The following is a 21,708-nucleotide window of genomic DNA, read 5'->3' as shown; positions in this document are numbered from 1 at the left end:
GTGGAAAAAAGAGTACTCAAATACCAGTGGTTGAGTAATATGCTTTATTTAAAGCAGCAGAAAATTCAACAAAACCTGTTACTCTGAGTTTCACGTTCCCGTTCGTCGGACAGTTTTTGCTAGAATAGAACTGATATGTCAATTCTATCAAGACTAATATAAACGCTACACCTTTAAAAATAGACTTGTTTGATTGGTCCTTTACAAATAACGGTCAATTTTCGAGCGATAAACAAAAATAAGCTCAAAAATATATATATATATATATATATATATATAAAATTATAAAATCCGAGGAAAAAACCTTACATCGAATCTTTGGTTAAAATACATATTATCATTAATAAAGGAAATATAATTAATACATGGAAATTGAAATTAAAATGTTAAAATGCATTAAAATATTACACAACAGTACATACTCATACTAAACTATACATATATACATCAACATACACAGATAGATGCATGCAGACCACATACATATACAGACATATAAATACAAAGCTAAAATATGCACACAAATGCATGTACACATATGAATACGCAATCTAGCTCGCATGCAAAATCACTGAATCCATATAGACTATAAGCTAAATTCATGGATGGGGAAGGGGCGTTCTTATTTACAACATAAAGCTAAAGACATAAGTAAGGGAGGGAGAGGGGGGCGTAAAGTTACAGGAGCCTTTATTCTTCATAGAATTCCCATTTATAGATGCAGGTTTATATAGGGATGACGGCCTTATAGCCACCCATAATTTAAACGGCCATGAATCAGATAGACTTAGGAAGGACCTTATTGCTTTCTTCCAAAGGATGGGCTTACGGGTTACAATAGATACTAACCTGAAAAGTGTAGATTTTTTAGATGTAAATTTTGATATAAGGTCAGATAGATTTAAACCTTACCGTAAGCCCAATGACAAGCTATCGTATATTAGCAAAGATTCGAACCATCCACCAGTTATCCTTAGGAACTTAGTCAGCAATGTAGGTAGAAGAATATCGTCAATTTCTTCAGATGAGGCAGCATTCCATAATGCTGCACCTTATTACGATAGCACATTAAGGAATAGTGGATTCTCTGAGAAGATCCAGTACAACCAGCTTAATGCTGGTAGTAATGCTGCGCACAGAACTAGGACCAGGAAAGTTTTGTGGTTCAACCTGGCTTTCAATTTGGCCGTAAAAACTAATATAGGTAAGGAATTCTTGAAATTAGTCTCTAAGCATTTTAAGCAGGACCATAAATTCTATAGAATATAGAAGAACCCTTAAGATTAGCTATTCTTGTTGCAGGAATTTCGCCTCTTACATTAGCCAGCATAATAGGAATCTGATTGATATTAAGCATGGTGCCGATCCCCTTAAGAAATGCAATTGTAAAGATGAATCCTCCTGTGGATTTCCTAATCATTTATTAAAGTACATACATATGCTAAGTAACTTTAGTAGAGTAACAATTCCACTAGCATCTATCTTGCAGAAATTGACCAATAGAATGTTTTAAGCTAAGTATTTGTTGCATTCAGTCTCAGCAGTGTGGGAGGTCTTGCAAGATTTAAAGGCATACTCTCTCTCTCTCTCTGACTATTTTATACTGAAAGGACATGAGATATGCAGGTAAAACTGTGATGGTGATCATGAGACAAAGTTTATAAACATGACAGAAGGAGCATGACACTTATGGCCTTGCATCTTAAGTGGAGAGTAAATGACATTCATGATGAGAAAAAGGCAGGTTACAATATCAGGGGTGATAATAATGATAATATTATAGCTATTTCTTACCTTCTGTGAAATATTTTCTCCATTGACAGTTATCCGGCCACAATTGACTACTAGGCAGTGCAACCGAAGAATAAAGTTGCCATTAGAAACATCATCAAACTGAAGAAGAAGATTAAAGCCACAACATCAACATTAATAATATTTGAGTGTCAAAATATAAGAGAATAGTTTACATCACACTTCATTTTTTATTTAAAATACAATCACAATCATAAAGTATGCCATATATGCATGTATATGTATACTAAGAGAGTAAGACACAAAGAAGATTATAAAAAGGAGAAAATGCACAATTCCTTTGGTATTGTAATTAATCAAATTATTACCTATCAGTTTCATTTCTAAAAAAGGATAAGCATCTTACTGTGCATATGTAATGACTTGACTGCTAGCCTTCTATTAAAGTGTGCCACACATTCATCACAATGATTATCATATTTTAGAAGTGAAACTTGTAGGCAATAAAGTCTGACTTCAAAACCCTGAACCTGATGGAGAAGATGACAAACGCCTGTGATCTCTGGTGATATCAGATTCTCTAAAAGAGCTGCCTTCACCAGTGAAGCTGAGTTCTGGAAGTATTATTTATTACATTTTTTCACCTGTGTTACTGTGACCCATTTTCTTCTCCCTCCCACTGGCTCTTGCAGACTACTAACCTACTCTCTTGTCCTCCTGCAGACAACTGTATCATCTTTACTTCTCCTACTGCTCACCCTTCTCTCTCTCTCTCTCCTGACTCATGGATCTTTGCTCATCTACCCGTCAACCCTATCTATTCTGGCAGTCTGCCTCCCCATCCCCTCATTCTCCTTTCTGTGCAATCATACAAACAGATTTTTCAACTCACCTCATGCCTTGTGGAGCAGTCTAGAAATTTCATTGTCATTATCTATTTCTTGCAGCTTAAAACAGTTCATTTTCTCTTTCTCTCTCCTTCCCCTAATAGATATGAGTAACAATGCAGATCCTTTACAAAAACTTGTACTGCCTCCTCCCACTTCTCATATTTCAATTTCCTTGTCCACTATCATGAAACTGACTCTCCACCTCCAGGCTTTGTAGTCCTGTAAACTGCATGGCAACCTCAAAATAGTACAGGTGGCACATAAAAGGCACCCAGTCTATGTTGTAAAGTGGTTGGCCTTAGTAAGGGCATTCAGCCATAGAAACCATGCCCAAACAAAAAACACTGGTACATAATGTAGTCCTTGGACACATTAGATCCTATCAAACTGTCCAACTTGTGCCAACATGGAACTTGGACATTAGATTATGATGACAAAAGGAATTATGCAGTTACTTTTCCTGTATCTAAAAAGTGATATGGAATATTTTTAACTGCTTGTTATAGAGTTTGACATCTAGATAACAATTATTTTCACGATAAAAAAAAACAACATTATATACTCAACATTATACACATAGATGTGCATGTTTGTATTTAATTAAGGTTATTTTAAAGCATGTTAAAGAATAACAACAGGACATTTATTGACTGTGTATTCAATACTGAGAGTAAAGCTAAATTTACATCAAAATTTGAGTATTTGGAATTAAAAATTATGCCATATGGCTAATTCAACTGCCTAGTGAAACTTTAAGGCCCCTAAACTTTGTACAATACTTTGTTCTAACCTGCCATCTTAACTGTATTTACTTTTGCAGTTATTTGAGAGATTTATCCCTGACTTTCTGTCCAACTTTTAAGGCCTTCTTCTTTGTTTGACCTATCTCTTTGAATTCCCTTAATAATTGACAGCCCTCTCCTCATAAAATCAATCACTCAATTACATTTCCTTAATTTCAAACACAGGAACAATGAATGAGATCAATGAACTGATTGCTTAAATTTGGGCTATGTGTACTATATATGCATGTTAATGCCACAGAAAAGCACCATTTACACTTGTGAAGCAGTTGGCATTAGGAAGGACAGCCTGATGTTGGTTGTATGGCAAAGCAGACATTGTAGGTCTGCATTGCTCTGTTGAAAAGTATCGAGTAATCCTTTAGTTTACTGTCAAATTGTTTCTATATATATACACAGGGTGGGCCAAAAGTAATGAAAAGGTATGAAATTTTGATTACTTTCCTTGTGATTTAGACATGAAAAATCACAGGTAAATCACAGGTTAATTGCATATATTGTAAATGATGCTAAGCTATTGGAAATTTAAAACAAAAAATTAAGAATTTATTAAATATTGAAACATCTTTGTGACTTTTAGACCATACTGCATAAACTGATATATATGCACACACACACATATATATATCAAACTTATAGACTATATATACGTGTGTGTGTGTGTGTGTGTGTGTGTGTATGCATAAGCATTGGGTACAAGAGGCATCTCAAATAAGAGAGATGTTTGCGCTGGTATGGTCATGTGATGCCTATGGATGAGGACAGCTGCATAAAGAAGTGCTGATTTCTAACTGTGGAGGGAACTTGTGGAAGAGGTAGGCCCAGGAAGACATGGAACGAGGTGGTGAAGCATGATTTTTGAATATGGGGTCTCACAGAAGTGATGAGAAGTGATCATGACCTTTGGCAATTTTCTATGCTAGAGAAGACTTGTCAAGTCAAGTGAAATCGTAGTTGTGGCCAGAGCCAGTGACATATAACTGTATCCATGCTGGTGACACATAAAAGCACCCATGCCAGTAACACAGAGGCACCCACTACACTCTCAAATTGGTCATCCAGCTGTAGAAACCAAGCCAAAATAAGACTGGAGCCTGGTGCAGCTCTCTGGTTTACCAGTTCAGTCAAGCAGTCTAACCCATGCTAGCATGGAAAGCAGACATTAAATTATGATGATAATGATGATGATATATATATACACACACACATACTGTATATATGACATCTTGTTCATCAGCAGCCTCAACATCAGGGCTTCGCGATGTAAGGTACAGAAAGTTATCTTCAGTTCCTGTGATTTGTTGTGTAACTGAAACATTTGTTTTGATACCTCCAAGACATTTCCATCGGCTTCCTGAAAATATCAAAGACATCAAAACATTTTTATGGATGATATTGAGCATTATTTGACAAGAATAAGAACAACCATAATGTAAAGTAGAAAAAAGGAACTCTGAGTACCATTGGAATGTTCCAATAAATAAGTAATTTTGTATGCACCAAGTCATATACACTCTCACAAGCAGACATAGATTTTAGGCAAAAAAAAGAAAAAAAAAAAGAAAGAAAGAAACATTATACAGCTTGCAAGTAATAAACATATTATAAATGATTTAGACACTGCAATAGATAGCTTATGTAATCTCCTGAAAGTAACAGAAACTCAACAGTACAATTGGTAAATATCAGGGGAGTATTCCCATTTAAATGTCTTCACAGCTAATTCACTTTTCAATGCAATAAACACTCAGCCGTTATTAGCTTTCATGCATATATGTTTCATTATCAACATTTAATCTCTGTTTTCCATGATGGCATGGACTGGAGAGTTCGACAGGATCCAATGAGCCACAAGATATTGTTGCATGCCAGTGTCAGCTTTGGCATGGTTTTTATGGCTAGATGCCTTTCCTAATGCCAGCCACTTGTATACTGGCTGCTTTTTTGGGGACACCAGCATTAGTGAGGTCACCAAGTAACTTAGAAGATGAGTAGAAGGGGAAAAAAAATCCATTTGACTGAATGGAGGATGTATTTGAGAGAGGGGGAGGGAATAGCTTTATGCTAAATATGATAGAAAGACAAGCACTGGTCTCTTGATACAAAAGAGGTACATGTCTACCCTGTATTATATAAGATTAAATAGCAATGGCTGGAAAGGAGATAGAAATTGTGGTGATGAGTTGGTAGAGCATCTCAAGATGCAAGAAGGTGCGGATAAGAGAGAATAGAATAGATCAGTGGGAGGATGAGTGGGTAATTTCATGAGAGCATGAGAGGAGGGTAACATACTTAGAAGTGAATGTAGTGAGTGATGAACAAAGATGGAGATACGATTGATAAGAAATGTCAGTATGGAGGGGGGTAAGGTGAAGTGAGAGAGATAGAAGTGGTTCAGGAAGTGATAGATGAGAAAGTTGGGGAATGATGTGCAAGGTGATGTATAGTGACATAGATGTACAGATGAGAGGTAGTTAAGGATGGCAATGGGGATGGGGGCATTGCTGGCAGACATGAGTGGTGCTAAAGACAAGGTATGTTAAGTGTTAGATGTTGCTCAGAGAATAGGGAGAGATAACTAAAGGCATTAAAAGTGGGTTATTGGTGAAAAAGAATCACGTGAAAAGGGATAAGAATGAGACAGATGTTAATAGGTAGTAATTTCAGGTGTGGAGGGAGATAATTGGTTGCTCAAAAACTGTGGGGTGATGTACCAATTCTGATCTCAAGTGATTACAGCTGCTGAGTAATGCTATACTTACAAGAGTGATGCAGACAATGTCAACTGGACAATGCATGACAGAGAAGACAGAGTAGAGTCTAGCATGTCTAGATATTTTCTTTGTGATAGACGGGTCTTCTTCAGTACATGAAATCACCAAGCATTTTGGTTCTTTTTCACCTCCTCCTTGAGACTCAGAATCTTGAAATCAATCTTGACTACTTTGTCTTGTATCTTCTTGAGTCTACCTTCCACAAGTTCCATCTGCTTTAAACAACCAGCACTTTCTAATCCTTAAACATCTCATGGTCAAGCCACGTCTTTATTCTTACATGCTACATCTGATTCCACCTAAATTTTTTCTGAGCACATTTACTCTTTGTCATAAATACACATAACATTACACATCTAACAGAGCATACTAGCTTCATTTCACTCTAATCAATGCACGTCCTGCCACATCTCACTCCCATTTGGCATGTATGTTTGTACATGAGCATCATACAATCAAATTTTTTCTCTGGGAGAGATTTTTTTGTTGCCAACAGAGGTAATAACTCTCCCAACTTACTCCATCCTATTCTTAACCTTGCAACTCTACTTTCAGAACATCCTCATCCACTGCTAAATAAGTCAACCATCTACAACCACTGGGGAGTCTCCTGGACATTCAAGAAAATCTATTTCTCTGTTAGCCTCCCTTTTATTCCACTACACCTATTGTTTGTCTTTTACTTGCACTAGATAAACTGTATGGAGTTTCTGCTGACATATCTAGCGGTTCTATTTACCTGTTTGGAATAGAGTACTTTTTGTTTTCCTCTTTACTAGAACTTTAGTCTTTGTAAGGTAATTTCAAAACTCTTTGATCCTAGGTTTCGCTTCCATGTCTGGAATTCCATTTCTTGTTCTACTACAGATGCTACTATGCGTATGAGGTCATCAACATCTAGTAGCATCTGACTTCGAATTCGTCTGCTATGACCTAGAGGGCTCTGATGAATAGGAAGGGACTAAGAACCAAGCTCTTATAAACTGCTTGTACTCTAAATTTCTCACTATTTATAACTAATTCTTATTGACAATACTACAGTAAATAGCTCTCACAAGCTATTCATCTACCCAGGATTCCTCAGAGACCACAAATCACAGAGGGAGGGACTCTGTTTAAAACTTTCTCCGGATCACCAATAACCAAGTACAGTGGTTTACTTTTAGCTAAGTACTTTTGCATTTCTCTGACTACAAAATTGGTATCAGTAGTACTTCTCTCTAGCACAAAACCATGCTGTATCTCATATAGTTTGATTTTGTTCCTAATTTTTTGAGCTATAACTAATTCAGTATCTTCCATGTCCTTGTCCCATAATTTGATTCCTCTGTAATTACTTCTATCTAATGCATCTCCTTTAATCTTGTAACAGCTAATTGTACCAGTCATTGGGTGTGGTACCTTCCTGTACACTTGATAAACTATTCAAGTGACTAGGTTATATTCTACTTCACCAGATACTTTAAGCATCTCAGCAGTGATTCTTGATTGACCACAGGTTTCCCTGCCCTCATATTTGTAATTACATTATCATACTGCTATCAACTAGGATAGCTGGCCCCATGTTGGAAAATTCTTTTTTCTCTTGTGATTTTTTCTGATGAATAGCTTTCCACCATTGCACTTCCATGCTTCTTTCTTATCAGCATTACTAAGTGCAAGTACACCATTAACCACCTATGCACACCGCTTTTCCACAAAATCTTAATTTTCTCTGATCCACTGTCTTGCAATCCAGAACATTTCATGTCTCTGATCCTCGTGTTGTAGAATATTTTTTGCTTCACCATTGCTATGTAAACGTTTTCCCTAGCTTCTCTTCTGACTGCCTGATATAATTTTCAGTCTTTCCAAGACAGTCTTTTTGCTTTTATATCTCTGTCTATTTCACTGATGACCCTTTGTTCTGGCCACATGATTCCTTTTTTGGCAAGTACTTTGCACCAGCCACAGATTTAGTCTATAGTTTGTCCTGTAGAAACTCCCAGTTGTCCTCTATGCTATATATCCCTAACACCACCTTAAATGCTTAAACAACAGTTAGAAATAATAGCTCACTGTCCTTCAAACTATATTATACTGTTCAAATAAAGAAAGTATACTTTAGATAATGTGACCCAAGATATATCTGACTATAAGTGAGAATGGTCATAGATCTTAGTTTTGTTGAAGGAGAGGTAATTTGAGACTAAACAACATTGACTTACCGAATATATAGGAATAAGAGTAGTTGGCAAACTGAGAGTGTTCGCTTACATAAACAATATTGTCAACCAGTGATTGGTAAGAAGGTCCTCCACAGTTAATGGCAACAACCACTCCAACTGGTTGTTTGATCAACTGACATGGTGATCCCTGAAGTTCAATTTCTACAGAGAAAAGAAATAAATTTTCCAGTAAACATTCCTCAGTATAATTTCAATAATGTCATTCTGTGTGTATTTTTAATAATGTCTATCTTGCTAAAACTTTCTATGTCCCCTCCAGTAAATATCCAATAATGTTGCATTATATACCAAGGGAATTCATTAATTATCCACTCTAAACTTTTATAAATCAAAACTAGTGATGATTTTTTTCTAAGAGGGTGTCACCTTTGTAACCAAAGTGATTTAAATGTCGCCGACATTTCAAAACAACTTTATTTGTACAAATCCGTGATTTAATTTGGATCCCATTTTTTCCAACCTTAACTGAAGATAAATCGTTTTTGGATTTGGTTTGCAAGATTCTTTATATGAGTTCGTGTGTTGAAGCATATTATGTTGTGTCTGGGGAGAGTCATTCTCTTTTAGTACCTTATTATTTAACACACTCACCGGTAAAATTTCCACTTTTTTCTTATTTTTATTTTCCTAAAATTTTCGTTGCGTCTTGCAACCTTTTCAATAGTCTTGACTCTGTCCGTTATTTACACTGTGTTCCTTTTTGTTTGTTTGTGCCCATGTGTGTGGGTCAGTGTGTGTGTGCCTATACATGTATACATGTACGTATGTATGTGTGTGTGTGTGTGTGTGTTTGCATGTGTATGTATGTATATATGTGTATGCATGCATATGTATGTATGTATGTATGTATGTGTGTGCAACTGTATGTACGTATCCTGCATATTTATGTGCTTGCCTGTCCGTGTTTGTGTATTTCCTGTGTATGTGTTTGTATGTGTATACACCTCTGTCTCCTTGTGTGTGCATATCTGTGTGTGTGTATGTTATGTAACTATGTACTATGTTTGTATGTATAGATGTGCATCTTTATATGTGTGGATCCGTGTCTCCATATGTGTCTGTTCTTGTAACCAATGTACCTATCCGTCTGTATGTTGATCTGTTTATTTACATATCTAAATGCTTACATACAGAAATAAAAAATATAAAAAATAAGAAATAAAACAGTTTACACAGGTAGAGTAGAATAGTTAGTGGACTGTTAGGTAGATAAATTTATGTATGTGTGTGTGTGTGTATGCCCCCCCCCCCTTTTTATCATCATAATTTTTTTTCTTATATTTTTTATTTCTTATTTTTTATATTTTTTATTTTTTATTTCTGTATGTGAATTCAAACTGACAGAAAAATAGATATGAATAGGCCAGATATTATATTGAAAGACTTCAGACAAAAATCATGCCTCCTCATTGATATGACTGTCCCAATCAACATAAATGTATCTGTCAAGATCTACCAAAAACTGAGCAACTATAAAGATCTTGAAATAGAAATTGGCAAAATGTGGAACCTGAAGACTAAAACAATACTTGTCATATGTGCTCTAGGAATCATAGCAAAAGGGGCTGATTGCTACCTAGCTCAGATACCAGGAAACCCCAAAATGGCAGAAATTCAAAAGATAGGGCTCATGGGAACTACCCATATCCTACGTAAAATACTTTCTATGTAATCTCAAGTTTTAAAACAAACTTATATTTTTCTTATGGTTTCTTAAACATTCTCTAGAACAACACTATGTACAAAACCAAATATATGGCACCCTAGGCATTAACACCAACATGAACTTCCAATTTTTTGTCTCTTGAGGTCTCTGGATGAGACTTGGAGCCAACTTGAACAAATGTAAAGCAAAAGTCAAACATAGAATAATAATGATGATGATAATGATAATAATAATAATGATGATAATAATAATAATAATATAATAATAATAATAATAAGAAGAAGAAGAAGAAGAAGAAGAAGAAGAAAAACAACAACAACATTTGAAGAAACTTACTTTGTGTTTGGTCAGTGATGAGATTAGCAAAAACTTGCACAAGATTCAGACCAAGCAGGATTTCATTTTCTGCCCACTGTCTGTTAAAGATCCAATTTGAGCCAGTTGCTACCAACTCTTCTGTTTGTATCTGTGCTACAATCAAACTATTCACTGAAATATATATGTCACATCTTCTGTTCAGAATGCCGTTGATTCTATCTTCTCCAAACTCCACACATCCCATAAACAAACCCTCATCACTACCACCAGTAACAACACAAATATCTTTTGATTGGAGTTCAGTCAAATTTGATGTCTCTTCTTCGATATTTGTTATCAGAGCAAATCTGGCTGGACCTGGTGGACCACACACCTGAAGAAATTTAGTGACTTTATCCACTTCAAATTTCCATTCACTGCGATGAATGCAACCCTCTCCAAAACTCTCAGACAAAAGTAACACCTGAGTGGTTCCTTTGGACAATGTTATTAAATATGCAGATGCTGAAGTTGCATCTTGCTGGCCACAAGAATGAGAACAGAGTGCAATTAAGGATGCATGAGGGAGACAGTATGAAAATTCAATCAGTTTGGAATGCAAAGAGCCATCATGGTTTGATACAAAAATGGTTTTTGCTTTCTTCTTATTGTTGTTAAGATTTTCTCGGTTATGATATAAACTATAAACAGAGTGTGCACAGCCTTTCACCAACAATTGACCACTTGAATTAACAGAAAACTCCCACTGATCTTCACCTTTAATAAATGACTTCTGAAATGTATTTCCTTTGTGCCCACTGCGGATGAGGTAACATGCACTGACAACTGTGTTTTCCTGAAGGGCACTGCAGATAATGAGGCTGCAGCCACTTCCATGAATCTTATCATAACAACCATTTACATTGAGTGGGCAATTAGTATATTCCTCACAATCATCACTTCCTTTAAACACCAAGCCATGTCCACAATGTCCGTTGACCTTCCAGTTTGACATTAGCATCACATGATTTGAGCCAGAAAAGCAGTCAACAATGAGTTCTCCATTCTCATTAGTTATAAAACTACTAGCTGGGATTAAATGACCTGTATTAGAGGTAAAAAAAAAAAAAGTATATGATACAATAATTGGCAATAATGATTAATTAATAGCTGTGATGACAACTACAACAATAACGAAGTAAAACAACATGATGACATCTTGGCCCTCAAGCTCTTTCACCATGTTTCACATCATTTTTTGAACCTAGCACATATATACTTCTTTGCATTTCTGAAATTACCTTTATTGTAAACTACTTTCACTCTGATTCAAAAGTAGAGTCAAGTAACCAAAATACTCTACATTGACTACAATTGTGCTAAGTTGTTTATAGGTCACACAAAAGCCCAAATTTATACCCAGTATGCTGAATTGAACAATCACTGAGCTAACATTTTTGTTAATAGTTTTAACCCAACACTGTAATTCCCTGCCACCATCAACTCCCTAGACATTTTGACCGTGTCAACTCCATCCATTGCATTCAATCTCACTTTATTATAAAACAACACATTTCCTTCCACATAATTTCTTCAGCCTTCTATTGAGCATAATCTTCTATTGAACTCAGACCACTCAATCAACTGCCTACTCATTCTACAATTCATCAATTTCTAACCCACAACCCAAACGTCAGCATCTATCTCTCTTACAAAAACTTTGAACCATTATAGTCTTTATGGCAATTAAACTCATTCAGTTCTTCTACAGATAAATTTGTGCCAAAACTTCACTATATTCCTTTTGTAATTATGTGGTTAATCATATTAAATAATAATATGTTTGTTAATTTATTAATTATTCAAACAATGTAATGTTAATTGTGATAATTACATAAATAACTAGCTGACATATCCAGTAATTTCCGAAAAAGTGGGGCTTATCCCTTGGTTTAGTTCTCTTAATTGTTTTGCTAATCCAATAACATAAATACAAAGTATGTAGCCCTTAAAATGGTTTTTATGCATTTACAGAGAATACCGAACTGTCTTTCACAGGATCTTGTTTTTAGGAATTCCGAATAAGTTATGAATAGGCAAATTGTGAAGTCAGTTATGTAATAACATGGAATTAGTTACCTGATAGTAAGAATTCAAATAAAGTAATCCCGTAAAGGTCTTTAATGTGTTCCCAGGGTATACAGAACTTAGGTGGAAATACTAATAAAGTATGTATACCAAAATCATGAAGCATGTTATGTAATAACAGGCTAATCAGATATGAGATAATAACAATTCAAAGTAAATAACTCTGAAAAGGGCTTTTGTGCATTCCCAGAGAATATAACCCTTAGGGGTGCTAGTGTTGAAATAGATTTACAACGAATGTAGAAACAGACTGACATTTAGTTTTACAGCAGACATACAAATAAATTTGCATAAAATAACACGTAGATTATCAATACATTTACAACACTTACAAATATTACAGTTAAATAATAAACACCTCATGGTTTGGTGAATTTTATTAAGTTTGCAGAGCTTCTTGATAAACAACATATTTGATCTTTCCTTGTGGGGCATAAATAAACAAATGATTAGGATTGCCGACTCTTGAGCATCTCACATAAAGTTGGCCATGGGGGAAAACTGGTTTGACAAGGTTCAGACCTACCACATTCAAGGACTGCCCCTGGGCCTTGTTAATGCTCATTGCAATGCTCAGTTTCAATGGGAATTGTACTGGAAAGGCATATCCAAGGGAATAAGTAGAATTCTAGGAATGAATGCAGGCTCACCGCTTGCTTTACCAGTCAAAGACTGTTGACATCATCTTCTTTATGCCAACAGTCATGTGCCATGGCAAAACTTTGGTGGATTGAGGTTTCGAAGCAGCATAATTAGTGCCCCAATGTTGAGGTGCAAGTTGTGAGATGGGAGGCCAGGTGGTGTTAGACTATTCAAAAGTTTAACTAGATAATTCACAGCTTCATCAATGTTGAGTACTGCATCAATGGAATTGTAGATGTGATACTCACCTGGCAACTGTTCCAGAAATTTAAAGCTCAAATCATCAACTGCCACAGTTTTTGGAGCTAAAATGGCACGGGTTTTCAGTCAGTTATGGTCTGTAAACTGATTCCTCAGGTTAAGAAACACCTTATTCATTAGTTCCTTTAAATCAGATACCATGTGTCCAAAAGGCAAGCTTACCCAGCCATCCTTTTCACCAACTGAAGTGCCATTACCAAAGTGCAATAGTTGCTTTGAAAAGATTCTGTCTGCATCATCACCACTGAGCTGCACTCTCATGTTGGTTGTGAGTCTCATCTTTCGCACACTGCTCCATAGGTAGGGACGACTTTATGCTGGCATTTACTTCATTAGATCTTGTCCCCTTTGGAACCACAGGAACGGTTTGCCTAAAGTCTCCAGCAAGCAAGATTGTGGAACCTCCCATGAGCCTGGTGTTCTGTTTCAGATCCTGAAGGGCCATGTCAAGAGCTTCAAAGGAAACTTTATGTCTCAAGGGAAATTTTGCTGCTTCATCCCAGATGATGAACCTGCAATCACTCAGAACTTTGCCTTTTATAGAACCACAACTGCATCGTCATTCATGGTATATTCGTGAATAAGTCACTAACCAAAGTAAGTGGATCTATTGTTTAGGAAAATACTATTTACTTGTTAAAGGGTTGTAGTTGATAAATTGCGAAAATAACTGTAGCAGTTCAAATACTAAAAAATAAACATAGCTTGGTTTCTACCAAATAATATAAGAAAAGGAATGGATTATTTCCCTTGGCTGTTAAAATAAAATACTTTAGTTATATATAAGGATCCTTTCCAGAGGCTGTGGCCATCCAATTATAGATTTTTATTAAACTTCAATGAGTTTAGTAACAAACTGGATGTTACTTTAGAATGTTTGTAAAGTTTCACGAAAATTTACTAATGGATGTATATGGCAACTTTGACACAAACAGACAACTTGCTTTTATATATGTATAAGATAAGATAACCTTAATTATGTACAGTTCTATATTTAAGAGATGAGGAATTATATACATTCGACAGATATTTGTCCTCATCTTGTTTTTTCAGCTGATATACCCTCCAGCCTTCTTCAGGTGTCTTGGGGAAATTTCAAACCTGGGTTCTCATTCCAAAGGTAATTTTTGAGGTTATTATTATTATTATTATTATTGTTGTTGTTATTGCTTAACAGATCATTATTTCTTTCTATGAAGAAATGATCAAGCTCAATAATGATCTGTTAAGCAACAACTACTCCAAAAGTATATTATCCATTCTAATTATGAAGAAGAGAGAGGATGAGGCCAATAAACTGTCCACAGTCTGTCTACCCTATGTGAATGGCCTCTCTGAAAAGATACAAAAGATATGTGGCCCATATGACATCAGGTCAGTATTCAAGAGTAATACAACACTTTGCAAATATCTCCTTCGAGTAAAACCACCAATAGAGGAGAATATGATTAAGAACTGCATGTACTCCATCCCATGCAGCTGTGGTAGGTTATACAAAGGCAAAATATGCCACCCCCTCAAAATAAGGGAAGACAAACATTGCAAAGTTGTGACACAAGGAGATATTCATAAATCGGGTATAGCTGATCATGTATGGGAAAATGGAGACCACCTCCCCCTTTGGGATGAAGTTAAAATAATAGACAGAGAACACCACTGGAAAATATGAAAGCTAAAAGAAGCAGCACATATGCTAGGACACAACAACCTCCTAAGCAGACTGAGTGCAGATATGAGCAGCATATGAGAACCAGTATTAAGGAAGGATTGAAAAATATTACATTTATAAGCCCTAAAATTCATTCCATAATTGCCCACAGCCTATGGCATAGTGGTTAAAAGCATGGGCTACTAACCTCAAGATTTCGAGTTTGATTCCAAGAAGTGACCTGAACAATAATAATAATAGTAATAATAACATGAATGAGAATGCAGGTTTGAAATTTCCCAAGACACCTGAAGAAGGCTGGAGGGTATATCAGCTGAAACGTGTTAACAACAAACAAGATGAGGACAAATATCCATCGAATGTAAGTAATGTACTTAATTATGTAGTTGATAATTATAGTGTTTGAAGTAAACTTACCTTGATAACTTTGAACTATTGAGACTACTGCAAAATGATTGCAATTGAAGCCAGAACGCAGCAGAAACATCTGTGCTGTGGTGTTGGACCCTTCTGAGCCATAAGCATTTGATATGAAGACAAGAGAGCAACAGCCACCATAATGGCTATTAATATTGAACTTCAATGGAGCATAGCAACGTATGGGCCATTTGCTTTGGGCTGATGACCACAGGCAGCTATATTGTACTAAAGATAGATAAAGAATAAATTACTAGGGGATGCCATCTACAAGAAAAATTATCAAGTTATATGTATAAAACACCATTAGTTATGCAGTAAGGAAAATATGATGTTAACTATCATCTAGTGATTAGAGAATCACTAATTAAGTGTACAATAGTCTATAAGAGTAGGCATGAAAAATGGTACATTTTACTTGACTGAAATAAATTGCTCAAATGCATCCACTCTTATTTTCCAGACATGCTATATATATATATATATATATATATATATACATATATATATATATGTATGTATGTATGTATGTATGTGTGTGTGTGTGGAGGCGCAATGGCCCAGTGGTTAGGGCAGCAGACTCGCGGTCGGAGGATCGCCGTTTCGATCCCCAGACCGGGCGTTGTGTGTGTTTATTGAGTGAAAACACCTAAAGCTCCACAAGGCTCTGGCAGGGGGTGGTGGCGATCCCTGCTGTACCCTTTTGCCACAACTTTCTCTCACTCTTTCTTCTGCTTGGCCTTCTCGCTTAGCCAGCGGGGTGGCGTCATTTGAAGGCTAGAACAATGTGAAGTGTATTGTGACCAGCGATGTGTAGCAACATCTGATAGCCTGGTCGGTCACGGTGATCACGGTAATATATATGTATATACATACAGACATACACACATTATCCAGTGTGTCCTGCTTTGTTTAAGATGGTAAAATATGATTTGTGAGAGATTGATTTGGCTGCAATTTCTAGCAGGTTAAGAATTGCATCGTTAGGCACATATTTTATAGGGGTCTTCTTCTTTTCACGAAGTGCATGCATCTAACACTGAGGAGCACCCATTTCGGCATTACATGAAAATCCCCAGTGCCTGTGCCACAGACATATAGACACCAGTGTTGGTGCCGTGTAGATAAGCACTCGTGCTGATGCCACATAAAAAGCACTTATATTGGTACCATGTAATTAAGCATTTATGCCAGTGTCACATAGCAAGTACCCATAACAGTGCACCCTGTAAAAAGCACCCCATAAAGTGCTTGACATTAGGAAGGGCATCCAGCCATAGAAACCATACAAAAACAGTGTGAAGCTCTCTAGCTAGCCAGCACCTGTCCAACCCTCCAATCCATATCAGCATGCAATATAGGCATTAAATGATTACCATGATGATGGTCTATAATCAAAGGGATTCCTGTGGTGATTATCTTATCTTTTATTCATTCATAGTGTATCTAGGACTACACTATCTAATATATTTGACATTATGATTATTGTTGAGGCCAGTTCCAATCCAGTGGACCTTATGAGCCAATAGATTAAGTTCCATTTTTATTCCAATAGTATATCAAAGACAACATTATCTAATGTCTAATATTGTAATTAGTATTGGGTGTTGTAATTGTTGTTGTTATTTAATCTTGCTTAACCCTGACACAGCCAAGCTGTGATCTAAGAGGTTCCTGCCTTATTTTTTAAAATTATATTTTGATGAAAGATATTTTGTAAACATTTCACAACCTCTGTTAAAGTACAGAGCACATGCAACTTTCTGTCTCTGTCAGATACTCAGGTAATTACAGAACATCAACAGTTTATTTCATCTGGTTTTAGAAGATGTAATGATGGCTAAATGTGCTCTGTAATGCAAACAGGTAACATAGCAACTAATAAATACTGAGTTCTTATCTTATCTGTGATACTGCTGTTCTTATCTCTGCCTCAAATAATTGTTTTTAATGTTAAAATATTCTGAAGTTGTAAATTGCTTAGTGCTTTGACTGTGGGAAGTACTTATGACAGATGATCATGGACAATAAGGAAGGAGGTCAGGTCACAAAATGCTAGGTCACACTAATCAGATGATGTGTCATCTGGTGTTATTTAGCTGTGTGTCAGCTCTGACTGAGCAAATATTTGATCAGAGTCATTCCAGCCATGAATGTTTCTAAGTCAGTAGTAACCTTCAATTGCATTGTCCAATATGTCTTTTCCTTTTCTGTCTGTGTTTAAATTTTATTAGTCAAACTCTAAATTCATATATTTATCATCTCTAATATTACATTAAAATCTTAGCCATTGATTCATTATTTTTGATTACCCAAGACATTTCTACTTACTGTTTTGCATTTGGTTAAATTCCATCTTAGAATTTTCTGGAAAAATGACCTTTGATGTTGACAAAATTTTCTTTTCTGGCTGATTAAAATTTTCTGCAATATTCAGAATATCTCCAGAAAGGGAGTCTGTAGAATGGGGAGAATCTAAAGGTTTTGTTCTTACATCAACAGCCAATGGATCCTGTAGTAGAAGTAAATGGAATGATAAATTTTGGTATGAAATGTTATGTTGTCAGACTATCAGACATTTTTCCATGGGAATTCTAATCAATATGATTATAAATTCCAAATTTTATTTAATTTGCTTTGCGGGAAGGACTGTTTCAACAAAGTTGCGTCTTGCCCTTGCCTTCAGAATGTGGAGTAGATGAAACAGGGACAACTGAAAAAGGGGAATATTCTTTATGTTGTATGTCATGTTTCTCTGTTTGTTTTTTTTTTGTTGTTCGAAAAAAATTTGTTTCTATGTTTTTGTTTTTATGTTTTCATTTCTCATTGTGTTCAACGTTTTTTTTTATGTCCTGTACCCATATATGCATGTATATATACATATATATGTAGGTATGTACATATATGTATATATGCATATATTTATATATTATTTATATTATCAAATGATCGAATGCCACGCATCCTTTTCCATGTACACATATATATACATATGTATACATATACATATATACACACACACACCTGTATATATAGGTGCAGGTGTGGCTGTGTAGTAAGAAACTTGGTTCCAAAACACATGGTCCTGGGTTCAGTCCCACTGTGTGATGACTTAGCATGTGTCTTCTGCTGTAGCCTCAGACCAGCCAATGCCTTGTCAGTAGATTTTATAGACAAAAACTGAAAGAAATCAATTATGTATATATATATATATATATATATATATGTGTGTGTGTGTGTGTGTATGTAAGTGTATGTGCATGTCATTGTGTCTGTGTTTGTCCCTCATCACTGCTTAACAACTGCTGTTGGTTTATTTACATCCCCATAGCTTACTGGTTTGACAAAAAGAAACTGATAGAATAAGTGCCAGGTTTATCAAGATAACAAAAGCACTAGGCAGTGTCTCATATTTTTGTTTGCCCATTCAATTGTATCTGTCAATCTATTTTTTTGTGTGTATATGTATATATATATATAATACACACACACACATATACATGGATGTATATGTACATATTCATATCTGTTATATAAAATTCAATGTCTTTATGTCTGTTACTTATACATTCGAAAACTGCTGCACCGATCCTAATGAAATTTGGAACCCAAAATCCAAGCCTAAGGAGAAGGGTAATGCTGTATCTTTCATACAATTTCATGGACCAAAATTACTGAATGGATCCTTATAATATTTGGAACTTAGATTCAATGCATAAGGGTGGTGAGATGGCTTAAAGGGGGGCAGAACCACACCATGAAAATTCATAAATTTTCGATGTTGATGAAATTCCAACCATGAGTAATTGGCACACATCAAGAAGTATTCCTAAAGTTCCCACTTCTCTTGATGATTCTAAGATCCCCTAATGGGGGCCTTAACTCCCAAATTTTAGTCACTTTTTATGATCCAAAATTAGGTCAAAAGTACTGAATAGATCTTTATGAAATTTGGAAATTATGTATGAAATTATGTATATTCTATGTATATTCTATGTATAAGGGCAGATGTTAATGCAGTATATTTTTGAAAGTGAGGGAGCATAAATGAGGACATAACGCCCACGAAAATTCGTAAACTTTTTCTGTTGATGAAATTTTAACCATAGATATTAGACACAAATGATGTAATATTTCTAAAATTTCAACTTAATGGGGACTTAACACCCACAATTTAGTCATTTCTTAAGCAAAGATTAATACAATTGTACTCTTGGAAGTTGTAGGGTCACCTGAGCATAAAAGATGAGCATTGTCATTCAATGGTACAACAGTGTAAGACTTTGCTTTGAGATATACTTAGATTGTGATTTCTGCAATGTCGTGCATAAATTGTCAAGTAAAGGAGAAGCATCTTTGCCTCCACTGATTCAGTTGCAATGTGTTGAGCAAAGTTATTTGGTTGCAGACCTCCTTTGAGTCTTTTTATTACCACTGGGTCACAGATAGTCCCCAGATGGTAACATTGATTTCAGGGCCTTCCCAGATGAGTTACTGGTCATTCTAAGAGATTTATAGATTGCAAACTTATTCTGTCCAGTTACCTATTGACATAGTGATCATTGGCAAACTCCAGAGGTAATATTTTCATTTCCCCTTAGTCCTCATGTCATACAGTTGTTAATGTTTATTTGAGTTGGGTCATGCCTTTCCAATTGCTATAGATCAGTAGTGCATCTTATGGCTGTGCCTGTCACTTGTAAGGTGAGGAATCCTACATTGGAGAGAATAGCTGACTGCTTATTGTGATCATTTGTCTTTTGGTTTCCTGTAGCTTTACTTTCTTTGACAAACCCATCTCATTTCGGAAGATCAGCAGAACTAATTTTACAGAGAATTTATGTCTTGAGTATGTACATGAGTGTTAGTTGAAAAAAACCTAGAGTTGAGTGGGGAAGACAACGTACTTTTGTTATCTGTATGTGTGTGTACTGATGTATGTGTGTGGTGTGTGTGGTGTGTGTGTGTGTGTGTGTGTGTGTGTGTGTGTGTGTGCACACGTGTGCGCACAGGTGCGTGTGTATCTGATGAACTTTTGAAGGCTTCATTACAGAAAGAAAAAGAAGAAAAAGTTAAGACAGGAAAGAAAGAACAGGGGTTTGTATTCTTAAAGTCAGTTGCTATGTAGCTGTTGAAGTTAAAGACAATTCAAGATGTCAGTTTTGTTTTAATCATTGTTTTGAAAGTGTCACGTTTTGTCTCATTATATACATATTAACATGTATGTAACTATACACATACATATTACACAAACATACACACAGATAATATATATATATATATATATATATATATTATATATATATATTACATCTATGCATGTGTGTGTGTGTATATATGTGTGTGTGTATGTATATATATATATAGATCATCATCATTTCTTGCGAGCTTACGCATATCCTCAGCAGTCATGGCCCATGTTTCACTACCATGTAGCATGGCTGTACGTACACATGCATCATACAGTCTGCCTTTTACTCTGAGCGAGAGGCCTTTTGTCACCAGCAGGGGTAAGAGCTCTCTAAACTTTGCCCAGGCTATTCTTACTTTAGCAGTTACACTTTAGCACACCCACACCCGCTGCTGACTTGGTCTCCTAGGTAGCGGAAGCTATCAACTACTTCTAGTTTGTCTCCCTGGAACGTGGTAGAAGTTGGTCTCTGCACATTTCCAGTGTTTATTTCTCCTGAGCATCTGCCACATACGAAAACTATCTTCCCAGTTAGCCTACCTTTGACATTGCTGCACCTCTTATGTGTCCATAGCTTACACTTGGTGCACCTTATAGAGTTTCTACCTACACCTTTTTACAGATCGAGCAGGGCCATCTACCTGAAGTCGTTTGTGTTGGTCCACCTTCCTACTTATTAGGACTTTGGGTTTAGCTACGTTGATTCTAAGGCCCTTCGATTCTATTCCTGTTTCCACACCTGAAACTTCTCCTCCAGTTCTGATAGTGACTCAGCAATTAGAGCAAGGTCATCAGAATAGAGGAGCTCCCAGGGGCATCCTGTCTTGAAATTCTTCCGTTATTGCCTGGAGGACTATGATAAATAAAGGGGGCTGAGGACTGACCTTGGTGGACCCCAACCTCTACCCGGAATTCTTCACTGTACTCGTTGCCAACCCTCACCTTACTAGCAGCGTCTCTATACATATAT

General features: G+C 36.0%; 1 protein-coding gene across 1 annotated transcript in view; it reads right to left on the bottom strand.

The window, feature by feature from the left end:
* Positions 1–18,054, bottom strand: part of LOC115219357 (TPR repeat-containing protein DDB_G0287407-like) — a 93,999-nt gene extending 75,945 nt beyond the window's left edge. The window contains exons 1-6 of the mRNA XM_036509050.1: positions 17,879–18,054; positions 15,548–15,775; positions 10,450–11,514; positions 8,427–8,588; positions 4,657–4,799; positions 1,795–1,893 (exon numbers count right to left, since the gene is read on the bottom strand). Coding sequence (XP_036364943.1) covers positions 1,795–1,893; positions 4,657–4,799; positions 8,427–8,588; positions 10,450–11,514; positions 15,548–15,775; positions 17,879–17,903 — 1,722 coding nt within the window. The 5' untranslated portion in view covers positions 17,904–18,054. The remainder of the gene's footprint in view (positions 1–1,794; positions 1,894–4,656; positions 4,800–8,426; positions 8,589–10,449; positions 11,515–15,547; positions 15,776–17,878) is intronic.
* Positions 18,055–21,708: the final 3,654 nt, after the last annotated feature.

Source organism: Octopus sinensis, linkage group LG14 (assembly GCF_006345805.1).
Source record: "Octopus sinensis linkage group LG14, ASM634580v1, whole genome shotgun sequence".
Lineage (NCBI taxonomy): Eukaryota > Metazoa > Mollusca > Cephalopoda > Octopoda > Octopodidae > Octopus > Octopus sinensis.
This window is presented reverse-complemented; position numbering and strand designations above follow the sequence as displayed.